Source organism: Idiotropiscis lumnitzeri, chromosome 11 (assembly GCF_059441095.1).
Source record: "Idiotropiscis lumnitzeri isolate Australia: NSW breed Sydney's pygmy pipehorse chromosome 11, RoL_Ilum_1.0, whole genome shotgun sequence".
Lineage (NCBI taxonomy): Eukaryota > Metazoa > Chordata > Actinopteri > Syngnathiformes > Syngnathidae > Idiotropiscis > Idiotropiscis lumnitzeri.
In genome coordinates this window covers 7,217,159-7,243,021 of record NC_142401.1, presented here as the reverse complement: position 1 = coordinate 7,243,021, position 25,863 = coordinate 7,217,159, and the positions used below count along the sequence as shown (strand labels likewise).

Sequence of the window (25,863 nt, the reverse complement as noted above, 5' to 3'; positions counted from 1 at the left end):
CACTTACCGTCCTGGAAGTTTATAAAGCTAGAATGTGCAAAGTTATTATAGGATGTTGGAACGGTGGTAGTGTCGCTATGGAATCATCCAGAACTCCCCCCACACACTCTCTCCCACTCCCTTGTCTGTGCCATTCTGCAGATTGCCAAGATGTACCGGGTGCCAAGTCACTAGTGGCATTTCATTCTTCTTGGATACTGCGTGACGTGTTTGACGGCGTGGACATATCAGTCAGAATGACACGCATTGCGATGTCTGATGGGTGAGTCATGTTGATGGGGAGACGTGGTGGGGGGACAGCACCTCCACCACCTTCTTCTACATAGTTGTTAAATCATAGTAGAGGGTTTATGCGAGAAAAAAAAAAAAAATATATATATATATATATATATATGAGGACACAGGGTTCACTTGTTGGACGACGCCCCCATGGCCCATGGAGGACAGAACAGTGAGTAAGCAAAGAAAAGAGAGACACAGGTGTTGCACACAAGTCAAAAAGGAGAGGACACAGGACAGCTGGCCTGTCATACAATGACTTATTTATTCTTTAGCGTGTGTGCGCACACGCACACACACGCACACGCGTACAATATATCAACTATCCCCGTTGTAGGAAGGCATAGTGGGCCCATCGATTTTCTATAGTGCTTGTCCTCAGAGGGCGATCTGGAACATATTTCAGCAACCTTTGGGATGAGAGGTGAGTACTCGCTGGACTGTTGGACGGCCAATTGCGGTACCTACATATTTGCAATAACAATTTTTCACAATCACTTTCCCATCCATGGACACTAAATTGATGTATCGTAAATTATGCATATAGTATTACAATTACCTAAATTGAAAATTTTACATTGGTTAATTAAAGAATGGTTAAGTTGATATGCAATTTTAATCTAGTATGTATTAAAAAATGTGAGGATAACGAGGGTATCACCCCCCCCATGCGCACCCATTTGCACGCCACTGCCTTGAGCACAAGTTTGCCACCATTGTGTTTTTTATAGCCACTGCAAACAAGACTTGCCATCTCATTACTACTTTATATCAACTGTTATTTCAACGTGAGCACATTCCACACAGCAAGCATTGTTAGAGGTTTGTATATAGTCTTGTTTATTTGTCAGAGACAACACAGAAAGCCACTTCCATATCTGGCGCAATATAAACTCAAAGCTAATGTCACTCGCCCATGCTTTCATATTATGATCTAGTCATTTAGCATGAACATGCATGCATTTACATTTGCTTTATGTTGTTAGTGCTAATGTACAGCTTTGTCAACACCACCATCACACAGGACTTATCGCCCCCTACAGGCAGAGAAATAAAGCGCAAGCACAAAGCCAAACGTGAACTTCACTGAAGCCTGGTGACATCGGGACACTTTATGAAGAAGGCTCATTATCATCACTCAAAAAGTACCGGTAATGTAAGTGAGCAGTTGGATATCACAATCTTTGAAATAATGCAAAGGCACGGAAACAAAATCTGCTAATCCTCCTGGAAAATGCTTCGATGGCAGTGAAAAGCTCAAAATCAAACCTCAACCTCCCTTTAAGCCTTTTTATTGGCTACAATTAATATGTGCAGTCTGCTTGTGATTTTACAATGACTGCTCATTAATAGGACAAGTGCAGGCTTTAACTTCAATTTAAAAATCATCATAAATAAATTAAATACACTATCACGTTATCGGCAAGCTGGTCCCCTTGAGAGAAAACATTAAAACTTTTCGCATTACTGTCACTTTGGAAATATTGGGATAAAAAAAAAAAAACAATGACTGCAGCACGTGATATCCGGTTTGAGCAATTTGACATTAATCGAACAATCGTGACTTCTAGACAAAGGGAGAGCTGAGGCAGATGATTGTAATAAGAACATCGTGGTTTCATTCTTCATCCCCGACCCATACATCACATAAAAAAAAAAATCATACAAAACAAAAAAAGTCTCGTGGATTTTTCTTCATACAGACTCAAGTCAATGCAAAGAGAAAACCAACCTTTCAAAAGATCGAATCATTTTACAATAAGGGCACAAAAAAGCTGCACATTAACTCTCGTAAATAAATAGATATCTCTGCTCTTACTGTTCCATCACGAGAACGTTGCACTCAACCTAATATGTCTCCGTCCGTCCTTCAGCGGCACCAAAGTGCTAAAATGAGATGGGGGGGGCTAAACACATACACAGAGTGCATGCAAATGAGTGCGCCGATGGAATTCTACACAACGAATATCTTTACAACTTTCTGGATAATCTTTCCACATCCCGGGCACGGAGCGTGGAATTTATGGAGCCTCCTGGCACACTGGAAGCAGGTGAGGAGATGGGCCGTGCGTCCGTGGATTATGTTGCCATTGCGGGGTCGAACCCGACACAGCTTGCACGGCTCCAGCAGGGCCTCCGGTCGGCATTCCACCTCCATGCCCAGACTCTCCTGACTCTCCCCGCCGGACGTCTGCTCTTCCTTGCGGCCGGCGGGGCATCGGGCGACTGCGGCGGCAGGCGGCAGCGGGCGGTCAGCGGTGGAGTGGGAGGGCAGGATGACCGGGTCGGAAACGGTGCGGCTGCAGTCGGGGACGTCGATGCCCGCGTCGCTGTCGTCGTCCTCGTGGTGCGCGCTCAGGGAGCTGAACGCCGGGATGTCGGGGACGGAGAGGGAGTGGGCGAGTCGGGGCACGTCTTTGTACCAGTTCCTCCGCAGGGCCCAGCAACGAACGCAGTACCTCTGCAGAGGAGAGTTGTACTTCCTGCATTCACTGCACTGCCACGCATCCTGGTGAGGAGAGCGCAGTACATGGTCATCATACTTTTGGAGTATTATTTTGTTGATATATTTCAATTAATTTTTAAGAGTAAGTTTGTTTTGCAGATTGTTTTTTTTTTTAAATGCTTCATTTTAATTTAGTTGAATATTATTATTTATTTTTTTTTTTTAATCTGTGGAGTACTTGCTGAGCGCGGGCTTGTCTGCTTCTTGCAAGGTCATCACAGCATCACACTTAGTAAGCAAAATGTAAGACCGAAGTTTTTCTGTAGGCTATCGTTTTTTGAGTAAAATCCTCGAGAAGGTCACACATGCTTTGAAACAGGGTTATAATAGTTAGGGATTTTTCATTAGTTATTTTTTATTTTGTTTGGACTTTTGTTTTTTTTTTAAATTAAGTTAGTTTTAATTAGTTTTTAGAGTGGATTTGTAAGTTTTCATTAGATTTTTTTTTCCCCAAAATGCATCATTTTAGTTATTTTTTTTGTTTAATATTTTTTTAATTTAGCATTATTTTTATTTAAACATATGGAGTGTTTGTTGAGTGCAAGATTAAAAATAAAAAATTTAAAACGATTGACCTTCTTTTGATACCGAAATAAACCCGTTTAAAGTGAACCTTGAAAGTCCATCAATGATATTTATTGACAGACGAAGACGAAGAATATTTTACCCATAAATGTAGTTACTTTGAGTTAATTTCATAAACACAACTTCTACTTTCAGGTTGTTGTTTTTTTCATCTTTTTTAACATTTTTTTTCCTGTCAATTTCAGTTTTAGTTATTTTGTTAGCTTTTTCACAGTGAGTGAAAATGATGTTTGAGACAACAACAAGAGAATATCATACAAACCTGTGTGGAGATCTCCGTGTCGGTGTCATCGCTGAGACACTGAGAATCTTCATCTGGCTCCTCCTGCATCTGAATACACAAAAAGCACATCAAATTTATCTGTAAAGACTACTACAGTCGATCCCATCATTATTGCGATATAAGAAGTGCCTTGATAGAGCTCCAATTTGATTTTTTCCCACATTAAAACAAATGAATATGCAATTAATGCATTCGAGGCTACCACCATATAAAAAATTAATACCAATCCCTCAGACTTCAAACACATTTAGATGTATCAAAACACATTAGTGTGTGTGTGTCGATAAAAGGTTTATAATTGCCAGTAGATGCCACAAGACAGCGGCAAATCACTACTTTTCTATAAAAAAAAAAAGCATGGTCTGTTTAAATAAAGCTCCTCCCCTTTCTTCAACATAGTTCCTTGCACCAAAATATCACAAGATGGCACCAAAGCAAACAATTTTTTTTTTATATTAGACTGAGCTTTAGCCAGGGTACAAAAGCAGATTTTTTTTTAATGAAATATTCAACATACTTTACATTTCAATGTATCTGATTAATCCCGCTCTTGCTTGTGTATTGCATTAAAAGTAAAGCGTCTACGCTAGAAGCTCTTACCTCTCGATCCGTCTTCTCCTCTTTTCCCCCCGCGTCCTCCTCATCTAGCGGAGCATCTCCTTCTCCTGCGCTTCTCTCCTCCAGCGCGGCCTCCTTCATCTCCACGCTCACTTGCTCACTTTCGCCCTCCGTCAGGAACCACAGGTCGTCCGTGGTGTCCGACACGATGGCCGTGTCCTCCTCCTGTGCAGGAGACAGCTGACACATCAGTCAGATCAACGCCGTTGCGCTTCAAAAACACTGAGACACAACAAGAAAAAATGAGAAAAAAGTGACATGGCGTGATTCTCACTTGGTTGGTGTGAATATCAGTGGACCCGTTGCTTCTGCGGCTGTAGTTACTGCGGAGATTGCCCAAAAACCACCAGGGCAAGCCAGAGAGGTCCCAGTCATCAAGAGTGACATCTAATTTAGGTCGTTTGCAGGCAGAGCGTGGCAATCCTTCAAGGGAGTCTGGAATTGGTTTAAAAAAAAAAATAATCATTTTAGTGCTTTGAACAGTATACAGTATATTCCTCAGAATGCAAACGGTTTGTTTACCGTCATCAGGCTCTCGAGGTCGTCTCTGGGAACAGGTCGGCAGGGGAGGCCCGACACTGGCAGCCTCCAGTCCTGCTTTGACCACACCCCCAAACATCTACAGGGGGGAAGGGGGGGATAGATGGGAGGAAAAAAACAACATTAGACCACAAAGCTGCAACTGGTTTACTTGGAGGGTTCGCAGCTCCTGGTCAAGATGGCCTCTAAACTATGGTGCACGTGAAATCATTTAGAGTGGGAGACACAAGGCAGAATTTAGGAGATAACCAGGACCCCAAAAATTAAGACAAACGACACTTATGAATGAATAAAAGAAAAATAGAACTGTTTAACTGCGATCTTATGGATTAGTTTTTCAAGAAAAAATAACATTACCAGTCAGTCATATTTGTGAAAGGATGATATTTGAGGAGAAGTCACGCAAAAGCTATGTAGAAGATCTCAAGTTAGAGGTTTCAAAAAGTAAAAAAACAATCTGGATCAGGACATTCAAGCGGTTGTGTAATCATTTTTGTCTTTGCTGTGGCCACTTCAGATGGAGGATTGACATTTGTGGGACTTCAACACCCACCCCATTTAATTTGGACTTTTTATGTGAGCAAATTCATAAACTTGACTACAGATTAATGTATATTGCATGCATATTTTAAAAAGCATGGCAAGATGTCGGTGCGGGATCTAATCAAGTGCTCCCCAAACATTTTTTTTTCCTGCCACAGCCCGGCCCAAAGTGGCCCGCGGACCGGTGGTTGGGGACCACTATTCTAATCGGGAGGCAGTATAACATCACTCATCCAGTGATTCAATGATGATTAAAACTCAATGGAGAGAGCCAGCATTGTGTGACAACGAGCAAATGAAAGACAGCGAGAGAAAAAAAAAAAAAAAAAAGCTCAAACACAGGGAAAGGAGAAGAGGTTAGCGGGTTCTCGTTAGGCCACTTTCTGATTGAGAGCTGCGACCCTCCATTGTGAAGCAGAGAAGAGAACTCTGAGACAGACAGAGACAGTGACTCTGTCCCCCATCCAGAGTGGAGCCGGTGGGGCGCGCAAAGGAGGCGGGGCCTTCCACCAAACCAGACCAAGGATGGGGCTGTACAGAGACGGTGCCACTCTGTACGAAAAGAACACCAACGAAGACGGCAGCCCCGACCACCTCATCTCACTACACACCGTAACACTCCTCCGTTTGGTTTGAATTTGTCGTCATTGTCTGGCAGAAAACATCTTATGTCCAAATATAGTGAATTGAGTCATTTCTCACAAATGTATACTGTAGTTGTTTTTTTTTTACACCGTCAACCAATCTAAAGTGTTAAAATATCTTGAGAGAAAATCCATTAACTCGCTTTCCCGTCACATTAATATTATGTTTGGGGAATAAAAATGAAGATGTTTTTTGTCATTTTGTCCTGTAATGCTTGCTTCCTGCTGTCTACTGACAGTAGACACAATCAGAACCCATGGGCACTTCGACGTGCATTTTAGTCAACAGCAGGTGGCAGTAGAGAACAAAGAAAATGAGTTTTTTGAAAATACAAAAATTCCGACGGAGGCCCTTCTAGGGAGTCCTCAGTGAGTCCTTTTTTTTATTAATAGCGCAAAAGGCAAAAAATCCGTCCAAAGCTGTCATAGCATTATGCCGCACATTTTAGCTTTTCGGATTAAAAACATGTTTCGAATTAAGACACTACCCAAATGGAGTAAGAGTAATCAGCTGTGAGTTTTCCAAGCAGAGCTGGTTGAGTTGAACGGCAATAGCTATTACAGATCCAGCTACTTGGAGTTCAAATAGCTTCCATGTGAACCTTTCCTAGTGAGAGGCTATATATTTCAGACCACCCAGTTTACTGCGATGCAGCTAAAAAAAAAAAAAAAAAAAAAAAGAAGGCCTCCTGTTTCAATCAGTCACTCTTGTCGGTATGACTAATTTGTACTCAGGTGGCTAGTTGTGTGTAGTAAGGCGAGAAAGGTTGGGGGCTCCGTTTCTTCTAAGCACCATGTTTCAGTTTTACCTGACCACGATCCTCCACTCCGCCCTCAACACACTCATGGCCCACAGAAAGATTCTCTGCAGCGTCTGCATTTCAGATAAGACACAGTAACAGAAACAAGAACACCACACTCTCACTAAAGCCTTTTTTTGTTGATTTGTAGCAAAGGCTTGAAATGTTCTTCTGGCCTGGCCCTCAAAAGACACACATCCATCACAAGCACACGTTGGGACTATGGGGGAATGAGATCAACATAGTCTATGGGATCTAATCTTTGAATCAATTAAATATTGAGTGATAATTAAGAGAAAGGGGGAAAAACATCATCAATAAGACAATGAGTGAACAGTAATTGACATTCCTGTGTCACTTACCAGCATTACCAAGTATGACAACATACTTCTTGAGCATTTCATACACCGGGCTGTTTATTTAAAGAAAAAGAGAGAGAGAGAGAAAAAAAAGAAAAGCCAAAATACTGAGATAAAATACACGTATACAAATGGCAACGTTTTAAATAAAAATGTGTTTGTACCTTGGGTTTTTCACAGAGAAGCTATCCACTTCCAGCAGCTCTCCCAAAGGGTCATCCTGGCAGTGTACAATGTGCTGCCTCTGCTTGTCGTAGAGCTGCTTTCCCATAATGTACTGGCCCAAGTAGTGCATTACCTACACAGACACACACACACACACACACAATAAACTAGAGACAATGACCTTGTTGTGAAACAATGCCTTCAAGTGTCAACCAATTCATATATAGATTTATATCCACTGAATATATTGTGTTATAGCTAGGCAGTGCTGTATTAGTAAATTGTTTTTAAAAATGGGATTTATGCTGTCCCATCGCTTAATAATTCACTTGACATCTAACCTCTTTGAGTGTGAAGACATCCTCCTGAGCTCCAGCAATGCGCAGTATTTGCAAGAGAGGGGCCTTGGCTTGGACCTGGAATACATTTTTAAAAAAAAACTAATCAATTAAGTGTGTAAAACAAGTAAAGATGCAAATTTTACGTTGATATTTTTGATCCAATGTACCTGATTTCCCTCTCCAGGCAGCGCCCTCCATGGTGTGCCTGAGGCGGAAGCCTGGGCTGATAGGGAGCTCATAGTCAACTCTGAGTAACTGAATCAATCATAATTGAAAATTGGGTCCGGGTTAACGCGTTGCAATTTGACACATTCATTGCAAAAGCAAATGTGCAGACTCTGGATATTATTGCAAAACAGGAGTTGATATTTCAGCGGAAGTGGATGTTTCCTCATACTTAATACACCTCTACTATGCAGTTGCATGAAGCTCATCAAGACACTTGATTTCTTGTCATCTTGTCCGGTATGAACGAAACACAAAAATTCCATGCAATTCAAAAATTTCAGAGTCTCTGTGCACATTGAACAAACCTGATTGACATAACTCAGTCTCTTTTATAGCTTTTCTGCATTGTCAAGAGACGCCCTACGATCGCCCTTTATCTCACAAACAACAAATTTATACCAAGCTTCATATAAAACTGCTGCATATTTAAGTCAATATCATAAGTATGGTTTTTGATAACATGGCTGCTGCATATTTTAGCCAATATCATAAGCATGGTCTTTGATAACATGGCAGTTGCAGCCATGCAGAGGTAACATTAATAATTGTACCTGATTTCTACAGCGACGCCAAAAAACGCAATACAAAGCAAAAAGCATAATACAGGTTAAAAAAAAGTTAGCCAGCTCTTGTTGCAAAATGAATTGTGCAGTTATATGTAATTAGTCAAAAACCTGCAAAACGATTAATAGCATGCGTGTCAGTAATGTAGCTAACATTTAGCCTTCTGTCCCTTTTCCTGAACAATACGTGTCCTAAAAAAACGGCCTTACCGTAAGTAACTGGCATCACTTTAACGCCGTTATTTTCCTCCATACGTGTTGTTGCTTTACCACGTGAATTGACATTTTTGGGTTAAAATAGTAAATCCTAATCCTTGGTTTTAGACGCTAGCTTTGTGAATGCTAATCAGTTAGCCTAACTGCATTTCAAAAACGAATGCAATTTCCGGAAGAACTGTTACATTGAGATAGTCGCGCCACCTAGTGGCCAGGAGACGCAATTTTGATACGTTCCTCTTTTGGAGCACTTAAATTGTCCAAATGTTGTTCTCGCACTGTACGTTCTTTTACAACAGCCGCGTTTCTTTGCTTTGAAATGTCTTTAGAGTTTGTGTTCGTAAATGCTTTTAAATGTTAGAGTTTTAATTATTAAACACATTTGAGTTACCTTGCCTATGACATGCGCAATAAAGCTGCCTGCCCAATTTCTAACTTGCTCATTTATGTCAGCTACGTGTAGTGACAGGCAAAACAATTTAATAAAGCACTGTTTCATCAGAAGAGTCTGTGTTTTTTTCACCTAATTTGAACAAGAAAAAAATTTACATTTACATGTAAATATAAAGAACATGCAGTTCTTCGGGGTGAAAATAAAATTTAAAAAAGTTGTGTATATTAATATAAAAACATTGGATTAAATACTGGCAGTTCTAATTGCCCGAATTTGCACAATTGAGTTAGAACATTCCAATGAGTAGATATGAACATCAGGGAATTATGCAATAAAATAACACTGTTAATGCATGAAAACATCAAGTGCAATGTCACTACCTTAATGCAGGATTTATAACTGTACATTTTTAATTGTACGGATTTTGCTTCAGTATGAGCCGCAGCATTATTTTTAGTGTTTTATGTTGGCAGCATTTACTGATTAATTGATTGATGCATGAATAAATTGGTTAATAGTTATTAATGTATAACATTTTATTTTAATGGTCTGCTGGTGAGACTGATTTTTTTCCCCTTACAGCACTTTGTATGAAGCAATATCCGTTTTAAAGTGCTTTAAAAAATAAAGTGGAGTTCAAACAAAGTCATAGCACAAAGTAATGTTTTTGAAAGAGGCATTTAATTCATCAATATTTTCATTAAAAAGACATACAAATGTTAATAAACCTGTACTACAAGAAACTTAATTCAAATACTCTTCCTCACTGCTCTCATCACAGCAATGTCAAAAAAATATGATGACAGTTTCAACTCAAATATACACTAACAAGAGGAGCAGGGTACCATATATGTATTATGTATGTGGCAGGAATGCATTTTCTTTCACAGATGTGTCGATACAGTGCAAACATCATGAACTCCAGTAAATAACTGTTGAGTATATGGAGACATCAAGCATGTGTAGCTGCTCTCATACCTGACAAACAGTCCTTGAGAATATGCCTGTCTAGGCCAACTCTACAGCATATAGCTTATCTGCTGGGATATTAATCATCTCTGCAAGAGCAGACAAGCCTTGCCTGTATGTTAAATTTCAGCTCTTATTATTAGAAAATGCACAAATAAAAAAAAAAATATATATATATATATATATATATATATATATATATATATATATATATATATATATATATATATATATATATATATATATATATATATATATATATATATATATATATATATATATCAAGGATGAAGAGGTGGATGTATAACAAAACAGTTGATCTTTTTTCTATTGTACCTGCATCCACCTTAACTGATGAGGGGACATACAAAAAAAAAAAAAAAAAATATATATATATATATATATATATATATATATATATATATAGAGAGAGAGAGAGAGAGAGAGAGAGAGAGAGAGAGAATACGTAGCGGTAAATTGGTGTATTTGATTTAAAAAGAATTTTCAAGTCAAGTTTTTGTGTTAGTATTGCCCTCATGGTTGTTAATTGCTAGGCTATATGGTGGATTTATCTCTACAATTAGAAAACGCAACAATAAAAGTGCTTTGGCAATAATTCAAGTCTTTTGTTTTCCCTACTGCACAAAATGGGGAGCAAAAAAAAAAAAAAAAAAAAAAAAACACATTCCCAAACCCCTACAAATAAATTCCGACCATTTGAATATTTATTCCAAACTTCAACACCAGACTATTTTTCTACTTCTTTCTCTTCGGAATGACATGTAATTAGCATTAGATTTCATAGAGAGTATGAGTAAAAAAAACAAAATATTTGTTAGGCATAATACTGAACTAATGGAATGTTATTTTGGTACTTTGTTTTGCCAACTTTTAAGGTGTTTGGTTGTAAGAAAGAAAATTAATGTAGTAGTTTTATCTTCATATAATACAAGCAAACAGTGTGCACTAAAAGGTCAACATCTAAAGTGCGTCCCCCAATGAGATTATTTCAAAAGCTTTTTTTAAAAAAAAAAAAAACAAAAACAAAAAACTTAACTGTCAACAGTCAAAACTGAAAAATCATGACGCACCGGGAGTGGACATTTAAATGCAACTGCTCACAGATGTTATTCAAATCAAAAGTGCTTGTTTTTTGAAAAAAATACAGAAAAAAAGTTTTAAACAGCTTTTCTGTGAAATATATTTAAAAACAAAACAAAAAAAACATAGCGTGGCCCAATTGAGGTGGAAATGCAAAATGAAATGTCTACTGTACATGACTATTAATGGACACGTTTAAATGTACATAATAGAAAAGTATTTTGAAGATGGAAAAAGTAAAGTAATTCTAGTTAGGCTAGTTTTTTTTTCAGTAGCTGTATTCTATTGATTGTTCCATAACACTGGAAGCTAAAACATCTCCAATTCCTCTACAGTGCATTATCAAATTCCAAATGCTGTCTCTGAGAGCACAATTTGATACTCTGACATCTCGACAGAAAGTGGAACTTGAAAACCGTTCTTTTGTCCTGTGCTGAGCTTTCGCCCCCAAGCCCTCCACGCTCCATTAGTTTGTCGTTACGGTCTTGTCAGTATTGGAACCGCCACCACGTGACAATTCAGCCCGCTGATGTTGCATCTTCCGGTCACCAGGGGATAGCGAATATTGAGAAGCAGATGTTAATCAGCATGTGGGACAAGCAGGCATCAGTGAAGATCAGAGGGGGTCAAAATGTCCAACTTATTCCAAGAGGTTCTGCGAGAGAAAACAAAAAAAACTCAAGTTAAAAAAAAAAAAAAAATATATATATATATATATATATATATATATATATATATATATATATATATATATATATATATATATATATATATATATATATATATATATATATATATATATATATATATATATATATATATATATATATATAATATAATATATACATATTTTTTTTAATTTATTTTTTATTTTTTTATTTTTAACTGACAAGAGAAAAAAAAAGCGACATTTGACATTGTCTGAGATACCTGATCGGAATCCTCATTGTACTGTGCTAAATGTGTCCCTGTTTCCATGTACTGGCCGTCAACGTCATCAACTCCTTCTATTTTGTTAGCTTCAGCATGTTCCCTCATGACGGAGTAGCGATGTACAAGGAACCTGACAAAGACATCAGCCACATATTAGAGATGCAGGGAAAAAAATGGTTTCATGGCCTGTAGCAGAAACATGGCCGACTGACCGTCCACCACAGACGTATTTCTTGACCACCCAGACACCCACGACAGCGCTCATCAGCAGCATGGCGAGAACCACCACGGCTATGATTGCGGCATTTGATGACCCGCTTTCAGTCTGACAGAAAGGAAGGAACAAAATGTGAAGACTAAACTTTTTTTCTTGGCTAACACTTAAAAAACTCAGATTTAATAAACGACATTGTAGGATCTCTCTCTCTTCTCCCTCCCACCACAATGTTCTTTGATGTTAATTCATTTACAAAGGCCATCTATTAGTGCGAAGGTCAGTACTGAAGGAAATACAATTTGCGCATGCTGCAGATAACACATTACAGTATTTTGACTTTTAAAACAACCAACCATAGAAAATGGATGAAGAGCATCACTAGTGCACCGCTTCCTCAGGTCAGTCTCCTTTCTGACAGGCTGGAAACCACCGGCACACAGGTCTCCAGGAATCTTCCGGTAACTAAAATGGAGGACATTAATCCATCATTAAAAGTAAAACACAACTGAGGCTCAGTTCGATACGTTCAGTGAAGGTGTGCTATAATCATTATTGTAAAATTTAATGTTTTGCGACTAGAACTACGAGTTCAATCAAACTAATGCCTTTTTGTTTTGTTGTTCAAAAAAAAAAAAAACGCATCAAGTGATACTCACCCACTGGTCTGCAGCTCTTCAGTGGTTCCATTGAGACAAAACTCTAGAGGACGGCTCTTCATCTCCTCCTGCTCCACACACTCCGAGCTGTTCCCAGGTCGGAAGTATCCAAAGTCACTACGGGACAAAGCAGAGTCAAACGTGCTCGAAAAGCCGTGAGGCATCATGAGGCTGAGGGGGAAAAAAAAAAAAACTGTCCAAAGATGGCGACATACACTACCATTGATAATCATCCAGTGTACAAACACAAGAAGACAACCGCTGCCTGCCATTGAACTGCCTCCCATTCCAGCAAGCCGAGTCTTTCCTCAAGCGCAGGAAAGTCTCCTTGTAGCCTAAAACGCAGCCGTCATTGGAGCTGTCAGGGTCAGCCGAGTGAGCCAACCACGGCACGTAGTCATCATCATTACCTGCACACACACACGCAGCGTAAAAACAATCTTGCCCAAACACAACCACCTTCTTGCTCAATCTTCACACATAATCACTCACAATCTCGGGTGAGGAGATTCCTGAAGTCGATGGTGATCACAACCCATTTGGTAAAGTCATTTCTGTAGCCCCACACGCTGACGTTCAACGAGCGGGAGTCCGGCTCACTGTCCATTCCGCTGAAGTGGAAACGGTCGTTGGTGAAGTTATAGGTGCGCCAGCACCGGCCTTCGTCAGTGGAAAACCTGCAGGAAAGGGAGACACACCCCTAGTGACGAGTACTGTAAATAACTAAAACCGCTACACCGCATCTCGCCTCACTTGATTTGATTGACAGGGTAGTTGGTGTGCTCCACTGCCACGAGAAGAGCCCCCGAGTCCAGTATAGCGTAGTGATGAGGACCAGTAAGGGACAGCAACCACGTGTAGCCACCATCGTCAGATACGTAAATGTCAGGCGCCACGGCCGACTCAGCATCCCCGACGCTGCCTGAAAAGAGGAACATGTGATGGGGAAACAGAAATATCACTTCACAATGTTCTCTGTGTGTTTGATACCATGAGCAAGAATAAGGCCCACTGCATTTGGTTGCGAGAGGGGCAACATGGGGACATTCAGCTTCATGGCTGTGCTGTAAGTGGCGTGGATGTGGAGCCTGCACTGTAAAGACACAAAGTGGAAGTGGAACGTGACCAGTTGGGTGTGGGTGGGGACGAAGGGCTATGTTTGGATCATTTTAGTTACTGCCGCACTCTGTTCGGCCTGTTGGTGGAGGTCTCGGTGTCACAATGGCTGTTGTGCGGTCGACGCAGTGTCTGCCATCGCGCTCCTTGGTCGAAGGTGATCATGGTCTCCACCGTTCCATCTACATAGACGCAAGTCGTCCATTACCGTATTTTCCGGACTATAAGGCACACCCGTATATAAACCGGTGAAAGAAAAATCCACAGAAAAGCCGCACCATTGCATTAGCCGCACGGTTATAAAAAATGCATAGTCCAGAAAATACCGCAGCGACAACTAATTTTTAAAAAATGCTCAAGAATATGCAAAACAACCAGTTCTCTTTTTAGAATGACATTGTGAGGGTTTGATTGACGTGATTGCTTAGCTTGTTAATCAGCAGCATAACAAAAAAAAATAATTCCATTGTTAGTGAGGAAGGGCATGGGCCATTTCAAATTTGCCACGATCAAATCATTTACTCCGCATGTATTGAGGCCGAGCGTGGCAGTGACCCAACAGATCCAGCAGTGGAAAGAGTTACCATGCGTAAAAGTTGGCAAAGTATTTGAGAACAGCATTACCGCCACCTAGAAAGTGCTCATAAACTTTGCATGCTTGTTCATATGTTTTATGTTCCCAAACACGCCTTCCCGCAATGTACCGAAAGATCGCTGGCTTACCCTCTGAGAGTACGCTGGTCATGTAAACACCTCTGAGTGACGTAATGGTGGTGAAGTCAGTGTCACTTCCTGTGGTGGTGTAGAGATGGCGCTCCAGAGACTTGGAGAACACAGTTCCTCTGTCATCAGACACGTAGATCGTTCCAATCCCAGAATCTGGGGGACACGCACAAATACAACATTTGGATACCATACCATGTTGAAATTATTCTTGGTTGTAGCACCAAGATGTTTTTTTTTTTTTCTTATTTGATCACAATTATGAATCAGCAACATTCTGACCTTCTGGGTCATCCACGTGCATGAATATCATGTTTTCATTGGCTGCCAGGATTGAATAAAACTGCTCGTGGTTGACTGCAGGAAGCTGAGCTTTATTCCATAGTTCTCCCCCATTCACCGAAACGTGGATCATGCGTTCTGTGTCCTAATTGAAAAAATAAAAATAAAATCAATAAATTGCATGAATAATATACATTAAAAATAAATAAATAAATAAACGTGACTATATTTGACCACACTTTACATCCACAAAATGTTACATTTATCACCCAGCAAAGACTTTTTTGGCGGGTAAGACAAGAACTTGCGACACGGGTGAAGATCCTGTCGATGCTCACCTTTCCAGTCATGATGGAGGCAAAAACAAAGCGCCCTCCCAGTACGAACGAGTAAACCCGAGTTGCGATCGTCTGGAAGCTCTTGCCGTAGTCTACCGTTTTCCTTAACTCCAACATTCCTTTGTCATCTGGCAAATACAAGGCGGGCTTATGAAGCTTTACTGCATGCGCGTGTGTAACTTCAACACTTACTGCATGATCCGTTGTAGTTTGTCGTGAAGTAAATGCTATTCTTTGCCCCCCTGTGAATGAGAACAAGCAACAATGGAAGAGTGAACCCCGGTCACTTTGGTTTGTCAACATTTTGCAACATTTGTTGAAATGAGAGTGACTATATTTGCGGTGTCTTTAAGGCTGTCGTCCAACTGCTCTCTAAGCAGGGGAAAGGGAACCGTTTTCCTGGAGAGCGGGCTGGATTATATCTATAAATTGCAAAAACTGTTGCTGACTCATGACACAGCCCAACAGAAGCCTCTGTTCCCTCCCCTGGCACACTATTTAGGGGCCAAAATGACAGGTGTGGTCAGACGGCGCAATCATAACGCTCCCACAATGCAGCGAATACAACCGCAGGTTGACACCACACCTCATGTTAAATCGGGTGCACAAATGCAACTCGAGTTGGGCAAGCGCTGAAAATTGTGTGCAGCTGAAATAACAACACGGGACAAGCAACACATAAACACAAACATGCAAGAATGTCTCGACGAAACCAACTCCAACAAGACCGCGACCATGCCGGTGATTGGATGATTACATTTTCTTGGGTGGCTTTGATCACTCGGAATGAAACTGACAAATGTATACTAGTGAACACAACTGATTGTGACGTGATTAGCGTTTTTATGTACCAAAATACATAATATGGGTTAAAGGCGCAAGTTCGGAGGACAACTCTCACCATCTGACGAGACAAACACTGTCATGAATCCTCCGCCAGGTGGCGCCAAAATCCTCAGACAGCCACAAATCCAACTGGCAGGAGTAGAAATTGATCATTATGTAAATGAGTGGTCATCTTATGGCTATTCCATTTAACCGACTTAAGCATGTGTTATTTATAATTATCTTTTAAATTAATTGCATCGATCCAATTTAACAACAGATGTGATTGCTACTACCCTGATGCTGAGAGTCAGAAGTATGTCGCAGTCTCCGGGGTTGTACAGCATCTGAATTAAGGGCTCAAAGGGTAGTTCTGACGTCTCAAAAGTCTGGCCGAAGTTCAATGAGCGAAAGAGTCGAAATCCCCCAATTTCGGACACATCAGCCGTCAGGATAACCTGAAAGAAAACATGCCACGGTGTAAAGGAGAGGGGTCTTTGATCCTGTTCCTCGAGGGCCGGCGTCCCGTCTGTGTTCCATCTCGCCCTGCTGCAAGACACCTGATTCGAGTGAGCAGACAGAAACTATAATTTGAATCAGGTGCGTTGCAGCAGTGTTGCCAAAAAACGGAAAACAGGCAGGACATCGGCCCTCGAGGAACAGGATTGAGGACCCCTAGTGTAAATGTTATTTAATCAAAGTTGCATGTGATATTAGGCTAGTTACAAAAAATAAATAAATAAATAAGCAACTTTTTAGGAGAAACACCTTGCCAGAGTGATCTGGACTGACAGCAATGCCAAACTCTGTCTGGATGAAGGTGTGGTTGATCAGGTGGGTCACGTCAGTGAACGTCTTCCCGTAGTCTTCACTGACACAGACACAAAGTTGCGTTTTATTAATCCAGTTATGGTAAAATTAAATCAATAAATAGATCAAATTGTTCCTGCATGTCCTTATGAAGTGTAACGCTCACCTCCTGTAGAGGTTGGACTGGCCAAATCGCATCATGAACAAGGGCACCTGGAATGTGGTCAGCACCAGAATCACCTGGCAAGGAAGAACATCTTGTGACATCAGTGAAATCTTAAAATATAAGCAAGAAAATTTGAGGGGAAAGATGTACTGTAAATGTTGTGGAAAGGCTGAGTAACATCAATGCGTGGAACGATTACCAAATAACGTAACAGAATTTTAAGTACGGTAAATGACATTGTCTGCATCTTGGCTGCTCAGCACAGGACAGGATAAATACGGTGACCACAAGTTTCTAAAAAATGATGAACAAATGAAATGTACATTGGAATGTCAGCCTCTTTTAGTCTTCACGTGAAGAGACTCACCTCTCAAACCAACCCGCTGATCTCCCTCTTCATTTTCATCAACAGTACGAGCACGTTCACAATTTATTGTTTCAAAATACAGTAGTTAACTTCTCTTTACATTGGAATGACAGTTAGGACAGGTTAAAAATAATTTATTGCGATTATTTTTAATGAAGTCCACCGTGTCTCTCCATTTAAATACTACAGCTCAGATATGCTTTGGAGCTAGTCATTTAGTCGAGGATAGAGACCAAGACCCCATCGCAAAAAATGTATTTCAATTTATATTTAAAGTTTAAACCTGAAATATACGCCAACTGTCATCCCAAACACATCAATATTGTAACATGACATAACTATGAAAACAGACTCACCCCTGATTCATCTCCCACCCAAGCAAGTGTCAGGGAGCCCATGGTCCTCACTTTAAAGTTGAACTAGCAGAAGGAAAGAAAACAAAAAGGAAATAAATGGACAGTTGTCATTTATGTGTAAGAACAAGATTCAGAATCAGATTTATTGGCTAAGTTTGTAAAATAAAATTTAAAAAAAACACACACACAAGGAAACATGCACAAGTGTTTACTTTCCTCGAAAGCCCTGAAAAAACGGTCCCGGCTGTGCAAAGTAACTTGGCGTTTGTCTCAACGTGGTTGTGTGTGTGCTTGAGCAAGTGTGCGTGCGACCTACATTCTGCTAAATGACAAAGCTGCAGCCAGACAAGAAGACAATCGGCTATGTCCCGAACACAGCGGGAACACGGACGCACTCACACGCTCCGCAGCAGGCTGCACCAATTATTGTTATGTTCTTTAGCGTGAATGTAAATGTTTACAATTTCGACATTTGGTCAAAGAGGATTTGTAGTCGTCGGAATTCAAAGCACCTTCTTGCATAAAATACGGGCTAATGACCATCTTGGCAGCAGACAACGTCCCAGTTTACTCACCCAGAGTTGCCTTCAAGTGTTTGGGGATTCAAGCAACAAGTGTGGCAACGACCCGTCCATAAAAGACCGAGAATGTTTAAAGTCTGGAATAATGTCGCACTTTAACAAGTGTACCACAACTGCATCGACGATCGCAAACACAAGGTATCAAATGTTAGCCAATCTAATATGACTATTGTTAGTGAGAACGACTTGTAATTAAACTTTTGATTAAATAAAGGTTAAAACAAACACACGAGTCTCTCAGAATTCAGGTTGGCTCACACATCAGCCAGTTTACAGTTTTGCAACTCTCCACTCTCATTCGCCGATGCCAACGTCACTCAACGGGCCAGACTCAAAGTCGCAGATACTACACTAGAATGTGAGGATGGCAACTCCAAGTGGACAAAAACCATCTGTGCCTCACGTTATTGCGTTTAGTAGTGCAAAACTCAAACTGTCCGTGCTGAGGACCCCTGAAGATTCAGGGGATTACTTCCAAGAAAACATATCTGATGCGAAGTCCTGAAACTTTTGACACACCTCAAAATTTGACATCCAAACATAGGATTGATGCAGAACAATGGCTAAATAAACTGAAAGTAGAGTCCCAGGAGAAACAAACTCTAAAGTGCTGAAATGACTTATTACTTTGTTTGTGAATCATCGCGTTATCTAACCTAAAAAGGGTGTGGTTATAACTTCTCGGTGACTAACAACAAGCAACTGTCATAATCTAAAAGACAGCTTGTTTTAAAAAAAAAAAAAAAGAAAAGAAAAAAAATTGCCATTGTGTTTCGAATAGCGATTATCCGTCCATTTTGTAACGCGGCGAGATCTTTGGCGTGATCAGAATTGGCGAGCGTTTCAGGCAGTGCGCGTGGCCGCCTTCGCACGTCATCATTTATGCAAGTGATTTATAAAGCTGTCTTTTCCCTCCCAAGTATGTCCGTTAAGGAATGTACTGCCTCAAATGCGAAAGTGCAAGTTATCAATTGTGGTATGTTTGATGCTTTCTTTGAATGGAAAGAAATGTCACGTGAATTGAGGTGATTAAGAAAATGCTGAATTTATTCTATGCTTCAGAAATCTGCTATTCGATGTACAGTACGACTTTCTGAACAGTAATGTCAAAATAATTAATTTTAGGTTTTGCTTTTCATGGCTTGGTGGTTTTGTTTTATCCGTTTCAAGACACTGTGCAGCGCTGCTTCCGGGAGCGTCAATGTCGGATAGTGAGTGATGACATTTCAAAGTTGGACGCGAGCACTATACAAGCACCAACGCTCCAGGAAGGAGGCCGACTCAACAGCAAGGAAGGGGGCGTGGCCATCCTGCTCATTACCAGGAGGTATTTCGTATCGTCCAAAACAAATTGCTCAAATTGAAAATGCAAGCTAATATCATTTTCCTGATGAAAAAAAAAAAAAAAAACATAAATTGAGCTTGCTGAAAAATGGAGCATCCCGGCTGGTTGTATAAAATCAAACACAAAACCCAACGAAGCTCAAATGTACGCCACTTTCAGAGTCACCGCAGTACAACAACTTCTATGTCCTAGCTTGTCTTTTGCTTCTTTACCAATGTTCCTTGCAGATGCTTTCACACCTGTTTCACGTTGAACCAGGAAGCACTTTTACAAGTTGGCTCAGCTGGAAGTCTCCATGAGCCAAAGCGGACTTGAGCGGCTACATTTCACTGAAAGCCAAACAACGGAGATCCATCCGCGATGAGCTTGCAAATCAGCTTGAATCCAACTACTTCACTGCTCTTGGACAACAAACGCCCGTAGCCGCACACATAACACAGTGACTACTTGGCAGTGGGAGGGTGCCCGATGATGTCGTCCTTCAGAGGTCGGACGCTGACACAATGAGCTACTTGTTCCCTCCCCGTCCGAGCGTTGACCTTCGCGCTCCGCCAATGTTTGCGCACGTAAAACATCAGAGGAGGAGGTCAAACACTGGCCTCTGATCTAACACACTGACGCTCTCAAATTGGACCACATCACACAAAGCGAGGATGGGGTGCGCTTGTGTCAGATCACACAGACTTCCTGCATGAACTTCAATAGTAAATCATTCCATTCAAAGTAGGCAAGTGGCACGGTTTCGTCCGAGGATAAAAAAAATAAATAAATAAATAAATAAAACCACTAAACGTAAGCATACAATCACAACATGATGACCCATTAAATTCTATTCTATTCCACAAACGCAATATTTTAGATTTCGAAAACGAGTGAGTCTGCTTTGAACGTATTCTTTTTCAGAATGTTTTTGAGGTTGACAGCCCCTTGAAGGTGCAAACTGGTCGAAAGGGAATCAATCGACAGCGCCATCAAGTGCACTCCATTTTGCCTCAAGAGACATTTAATCAACCGCCGATTCCAAACAATCAAAAAGATTGATCGAATTCAAAGGGTCGTGTGTTGTCACGTCGTTCCCGTGCGGATTCTGTTTAATGTAAAAGGAAGTAGGAATGTTTTTACAGTAGAGGGCCCAATTACCAAAAGTAATTGCACAAAGCTCTGGACTTGACGAAAAAATCTCGACAAGACTTCCATTCATTCCATCAAAGGATTAACTTTGAATGTTCTTGCTTTTTCTTTGGCTTTTGTTTTGGCGATACTTATTCCAAAAGATAGCACGTAATACTCTCAAATGAACTAAACAAAAGAACTTTGCTATTCTCGCTCTCCCTCTCAATCCGACTGCTTTTCTAGCTGCTCCAACAGCTGGCTGCTACCCAGTTTCACCTCTCCAAAGTTTCCCGCCCCCCCCCCCTCTCCCGTCAACATTTTTCAGCCAGAGGGAATAGACGGCAACGGCAGGCTTGGAGTCAGAAGAGGAGGCAACAACAACAAAAAAAAAAAAAGCCCGTGAGTAAATCAGCCAAAGTCAATTTAATGAAATCCACACAAAACACTCTCAGGGTGAAGCGAATTAACAACAAACTGATATCATTTCAAACAGTTCCTAATCATGTTGGAATTTCAATTTACTGCATTGTTACTACTGAAACGAAAATTCCCCAATGCAGCAGTAATAAATGTGATCTTATCTTAATGGATTTAGTGCAATGTGCTTTGGTGTCCGCAGACGCCTTTTAACAGAGCGTTGCCAACTCAGTACTTTTGTCTTTATGCCGTATTTCGGAAGTACGCAGAAGCCTCCACTGACTTTTTTTTTTTTCCTCCAAAAAGTGACTAGCAACAAATCTAGTGACTTTTTATGGTGTTCATTGAGACTTTTTAAAGACTCTGAGACTTCCTTCCAGATGTGTCGGTTATCGTAGCGAAAGATCTTCATGGCCTCGGTGCTGAGATTGCAAGTGAAGCATCCGATAATGCTGGCTTGAGTTTACACCTCATGATTTTCACAGTCTCAAGCTAAAAGACTTTTTTAGGGTTTTACTGGAATCACAGCACGCTCCCGTCATCTCGATTGTTTGGTGTAAGATGGTAGTCTCAGCTGTTTTAAATCAGTCTTTTCTCAGCTAAAGCTTTGCCTTGCCTATAAATAAAACTACGTCTATTATATAACTTGTCTGACAAATGCGAGCAGGTGTGAGATGATACTTTTCCAAGAGTGTTTTCCAAATACTCTCGGTTTTCTGATGAACAGCTAGCGTAATTGTGAGCTTGTAGGTTGCACTTAAACAAACAAGGGGGACCCACGGCGAAAAACAACCACAGTCTGTGTGCGCTCATTCCTGCAGTGGAGGGAAATTAGGGATTTTTTTTTTCCTCCAGTCTAGGTATCACCGACGTCGTCGGCCCTCGAGTCGCAGACGTACTGTAGCTCGCTCTGGAGCCTCAAGCCTAAAACTAGGATCAAGTGCTCGAATTGACCAAAGATCCAATACAGTAATTTATGAGTCAGAGTCTTGTGACTAGTCTCAGCTCAAATCAAATTATCTTAAATCATATTCCTCTGATTTCACTTTGTTAAAAAAAAAAAAGAACACTCATCTGTTTCCGTGTGTATTTAAGTTTGAATGCATCTTCAAAAATATCATATGCTGTATATTAACTGAAATATATTTCAATTGAAAAACATTCATTGAGTATTTGAGTAAATGATATGAACACGAGCCTCTCAAAGAATTGGATTCACGCCACTAATAAATCAGTTTCACCTGTGGATGAAACTTTGTTGTTTGCTGTTTACATTTGCTGATGTCAAAAATATATGGGGTTGTCTACTTTTCTTTCAGCAAGACCGCGATAATGAAGATTTGAAAAGCGCTCACGCAAGCTTATGTAAATGTGGATGTGTGCCGCTCTGATTGGTCACCCTTCAACCCAAACACTGAGAGGAGGTGGGAGTTGTCGTGCGCAAGCTTGGCCAATCTTTTCCATACGGTCAATATGTGACCCAGGCAGCCACGTTGGTAATGGGACACGCACGAGCAGAACCAACAGGAAGACAAACCAGCCGAGTTGGACCCGACATTCCTCTGGACATTGAGGCAAATCAGCTGGCGCAACACAGACGATATGTTTGGCTCGCTGGAAATAATAACGAAGGCCCGTATGATTGAAGACCCGAGCTGTCAAGTTGGTTTTGGAAGTACAATGAATACCACCATGTTGTCTTTTTGTCTCGGTCTTTCTTCCAAGAGAACTCCAATTACCAGACCACGAGAATGTTTGTGTTGTCAAAATCCCACGCACCATCCCTATTTGGCTGCTCACGGGTATGGTCGGGGACAAACGGCCTTCATACGCTCACTGCTCACCTTATTAGCTACGCCTACACAATCGGATTCACACCAGCACGAGAATTGCATTCCTGAAGAAAAGAATAATCAGTTTAAATTGACACAAAAAGAGCCTCGAACCTACAAAGTACAATACGTTCCGTGTCACTGCTTTGACGTTCAGGTTCTTCTAATTTCAAAAGAATTTTCCCACAAGAAACACTGTCACAACTTTTTCATGACTATAAAATGTTATGAACACCAGTGGTTCCCAACCACCAGGCCGTAGATCCACTTTGGACCGGGCCGCAGTGGGCCGCATGAATGAAAGAAAAATAAATAAATAAACTTGCAGTACTTCCAGTTTATTTATTATTTGAGTCTGAAAACTATTCCATTTTGGAAAGTGACCGCTTTCTCTCCATTACAATGGACGCATGTCAAAATGCTAATTGTCTTGGTCGCGATACGCTAATATTAAACCCACAAGCTAGCAAAAGGAATAACACAAAAGACCACGAACAAAGCCTGCTCTGCACTTTTTGCGGCAAGAATCTCCCAGATGTTTTCGTAAACCCGGTGAGGGTAATCAAGTCACTGGCAGAGAATATACATTGTTGGACGAAATAAGTCATGTGTAGTGCACTCATTTCCAGCCACTGTGCTGTGCTGTGAAAGATCAACAGGTGTGCCGTTATCTAACTACAGTTGTTCAGTGGTCCAAAAATTATTATTTTTTTAGGAACATCTTTGAGTTCATTTAAATATGCCAGTGGCATACAGTGACAAGCAGAATAATTAAATGATTTCCACTCGTTGGCAGAAGGTTAAGTGCATATCCACCTGTTGTCGGTCATATTAGACAAGGGAAATTTGGGTTCTATGGTTAACGTCACACTTCCGATGCAGGCTTCACACACACAAGAAGACAAGGATGGAGCATTTGTGGAGCTAAAACTTCAGACGCTAGCTCAGCTGAAGGCTCACAAAATTGCTTGATGAATGAATGAACTTTGAACACACATACACACACACCCACACACACATGCACACCCACACACACATTATATAATTGCTTAGGATACATTTATCCAGGCTGGTGGACTAGTTTTAACATGCGAAATAAATTAAAACTTTAGAACATCAGAGACTCTTTCTTCTTTAGATTTTTGCTTTCTGCATGCTGTCCTTGTAAGAAAAACATTACTCTTTAATATTATGGCCAACTTATTTCACTCCATAAAGGTATTATATTATAAAAAAAAAAAAAACGGCTGCAGTTCTACAACTATAGGCATAACTCTTATTGTTTGATTATGTAATTGCTATGGCGGACATTCCATTAGGCGAACACGGGCAATTGATTGGGATAGTTCCAGCTACCCCCAAACGTCTGATAAAGAAAATGATTGTTTTTGATTAAAAGCAATCATGAGTGGTTTGGTTTGTGGTTTGGTCTTAAATCGACCCGGTTAAAAATATAAAAATACTAAATCAATCATGACTGTTTCGAGTGCCTTCCTTCACTTCACTTCACTTCTGACTGTGCCTGCAGTCACAAAACTAACTTGTTGGGAGTATTGTGAGGAAAGTTCATCTTAGTGGCCTGGAGAGGAAGAGACGGAGAAGAAAACAGATTTTTATCAAAACCAGCAAAGTTATAAATCTCCTTCACGGTGACACAAAGTGTGCAAAATCCACTTCGGACACTCGTGCCATTTGGAGTAGCACTGCGGTCAGTGTCAGGCGAGGAGGTTGCAATATAGATGAGAGATTGACGCATTTTATGACAAATATGTTATTATTTAAGAAGTCAATATGGTCAACTATCTATAAGTGTTGAGATGTTTCACTTACCCGCTATTAATCCTCAAGAATAATTTTAAGGAGTTTAGTTATAGCTCATTAAAAAGGAGCATTTTCTCAAATTCACGTTGTAGTTGATATTTAACGTTAATATTCAAACACGTGTGTCGGGGACCCCCAAAAAGAAACTCAAAACGTTAATCAAATCTGAGTATTATTTTCTTTGTAAAAGCTTTGGTGGATTGTATTGGAACTCATTAATATTCATATTTAAATAATAATTGAATTAAGAAAAAAATGTTGCGAGTGTATAGTATAGTTCACGCAGATGTGAACCAAATCAATTAATGGACTTTTCTTGCACAGACTCAACTACGGTCAAATAACTTTTGGGCGAATAATTATGGATGTTTAGAAAAAAAGTCGACTTACAGTGTGAGTGTTGTTTAACAGCGCTGACTCGACTCCAGGGAAACTCGGACATGAGTGTTCATTCAGTCCTGCCGCGCCGCGTTCAGACATCTCCAACTTCTCCCAAGTGTGTCGCTCCTCATCACCCCTCAACTCCCTCGGCTGCCTCCCCACAAACGACTTTTGTCCCGCGTGGAAATGTCTCGCCAGCGCGTACGCAAACAAGCCCCATGTGAAAACGTAAGCCGCAGAAAGCATGTTGGAATCGGGTGGTCAGTTTTGCTTGCGCTCACTCACGGCGCCTCATTAATTCCACTGACTGACTCCTCGTGCCCCCCCCCCCAAAAACGTATCGCGCGTGATTGGCCAGGACGAGAATAACCTGCATTTTCATTGGACGCCAGTACTCTTCCTCGACTAGTTAATATCAAATCGTTCCTGGGGTTTTGGTGCCTCGTAGTG

At 40.6% G+C, this 25,863-nt stretch overlaps 2 protein-coding genes across 3 annotated transcripts; both read right to left on the bottom strand.

The window, feature by feature from the left end:
* Positions 1 to 1,092: 1,092 nt before the first annotated feature.
* On the bottom strand, positions 1,093 to 8,859 carry mdm4 (MDM4 regulator of p53). 2 transcript variants are annotated; one of them, XM_088309625.1, is made up of 11 exons: positions 8,665 to 8,859; positions 7,831 to 7,918; positions 7,664 to 7,738; positions 7,322 to 7,455; positions 7,161 to 7,210; positions 6,808 to 6,872; positions 4,794 to 4,890; positions 4,546 to 4,706; positions 4,254 to 4,451; positions 3,633 to 3,701; positions 1,093 to 2,788 (listed from the first exon to the last, which is right to left on the bottom strand). In XM_088309625.1, the coding sequence occupies exons 2-11, from the start codon at positions 7,900 to 7,902 to the stop codon at positions 2,234 to 2,236; spliced, it is 1,476 nt and encodes a 491-aa protein (XP_088165751.1). In that variant the 5' UTR covers positions 7,903 to 7,918; positions 8,665 to 8,859; the 3' UTR covers positions 1,093 to 2,233. The 2 variants fall into 2 exon arrangements, with proteins under 2 accessions (XP_088165751.1, XP_088165752.1); XM_088309626.1 differs by having other exon boundaries at positions 4,254 to 4,436; positions 8,665 to 8,858.
* A 1,438-nt stretch (positions 8,860 to 10,297) lies between these two features.
* LOC148327138 (sortilin-like) lies at positions 10,298 to 25,733 on the bottom strand. Its single transcript, XM_088310033.1, has 20 exons — positions 25,423 to 25,733; positions 17,924 to 17,986; positions 17,201 to 17,274; positions 16,993 to 17,095; positions 16,521 to 16,682; positions 16,301 to 16,374; positions 15,592 to 15,641; positions 15,400 to 15,527; positions 15,062 to 15,206; positions 14,780 to 14,935; positions 14,126 to 14,238; positions 13,931 to 14,033; positions 13,694 to 13,862; positions 13,433 to 13,617; positions 13,161 to 13,350; positions 12,941 to 13,057; positions 12,638 to 12,746; positions 12,280 to 12,392; positions 12,065 to 12,197; positions 10,298 to 11,789 (listed from the first exon to the last, which is right to left on the bottom strand). Exons 1-20 carry the CDS (start codon positions 25,657 to 25,659, stop codon positions 11,775 to 11,777), a joined length of 2,439 nt encoding a protein of 812 aa, XP_088166159.1. The 5' UTR covers positions 25,660 to 25,733; the 3' UTR covers positions 10,298 to 11,774.
* Positions 25,734 to 25,863: the final 130 nt, after the last annotated feature.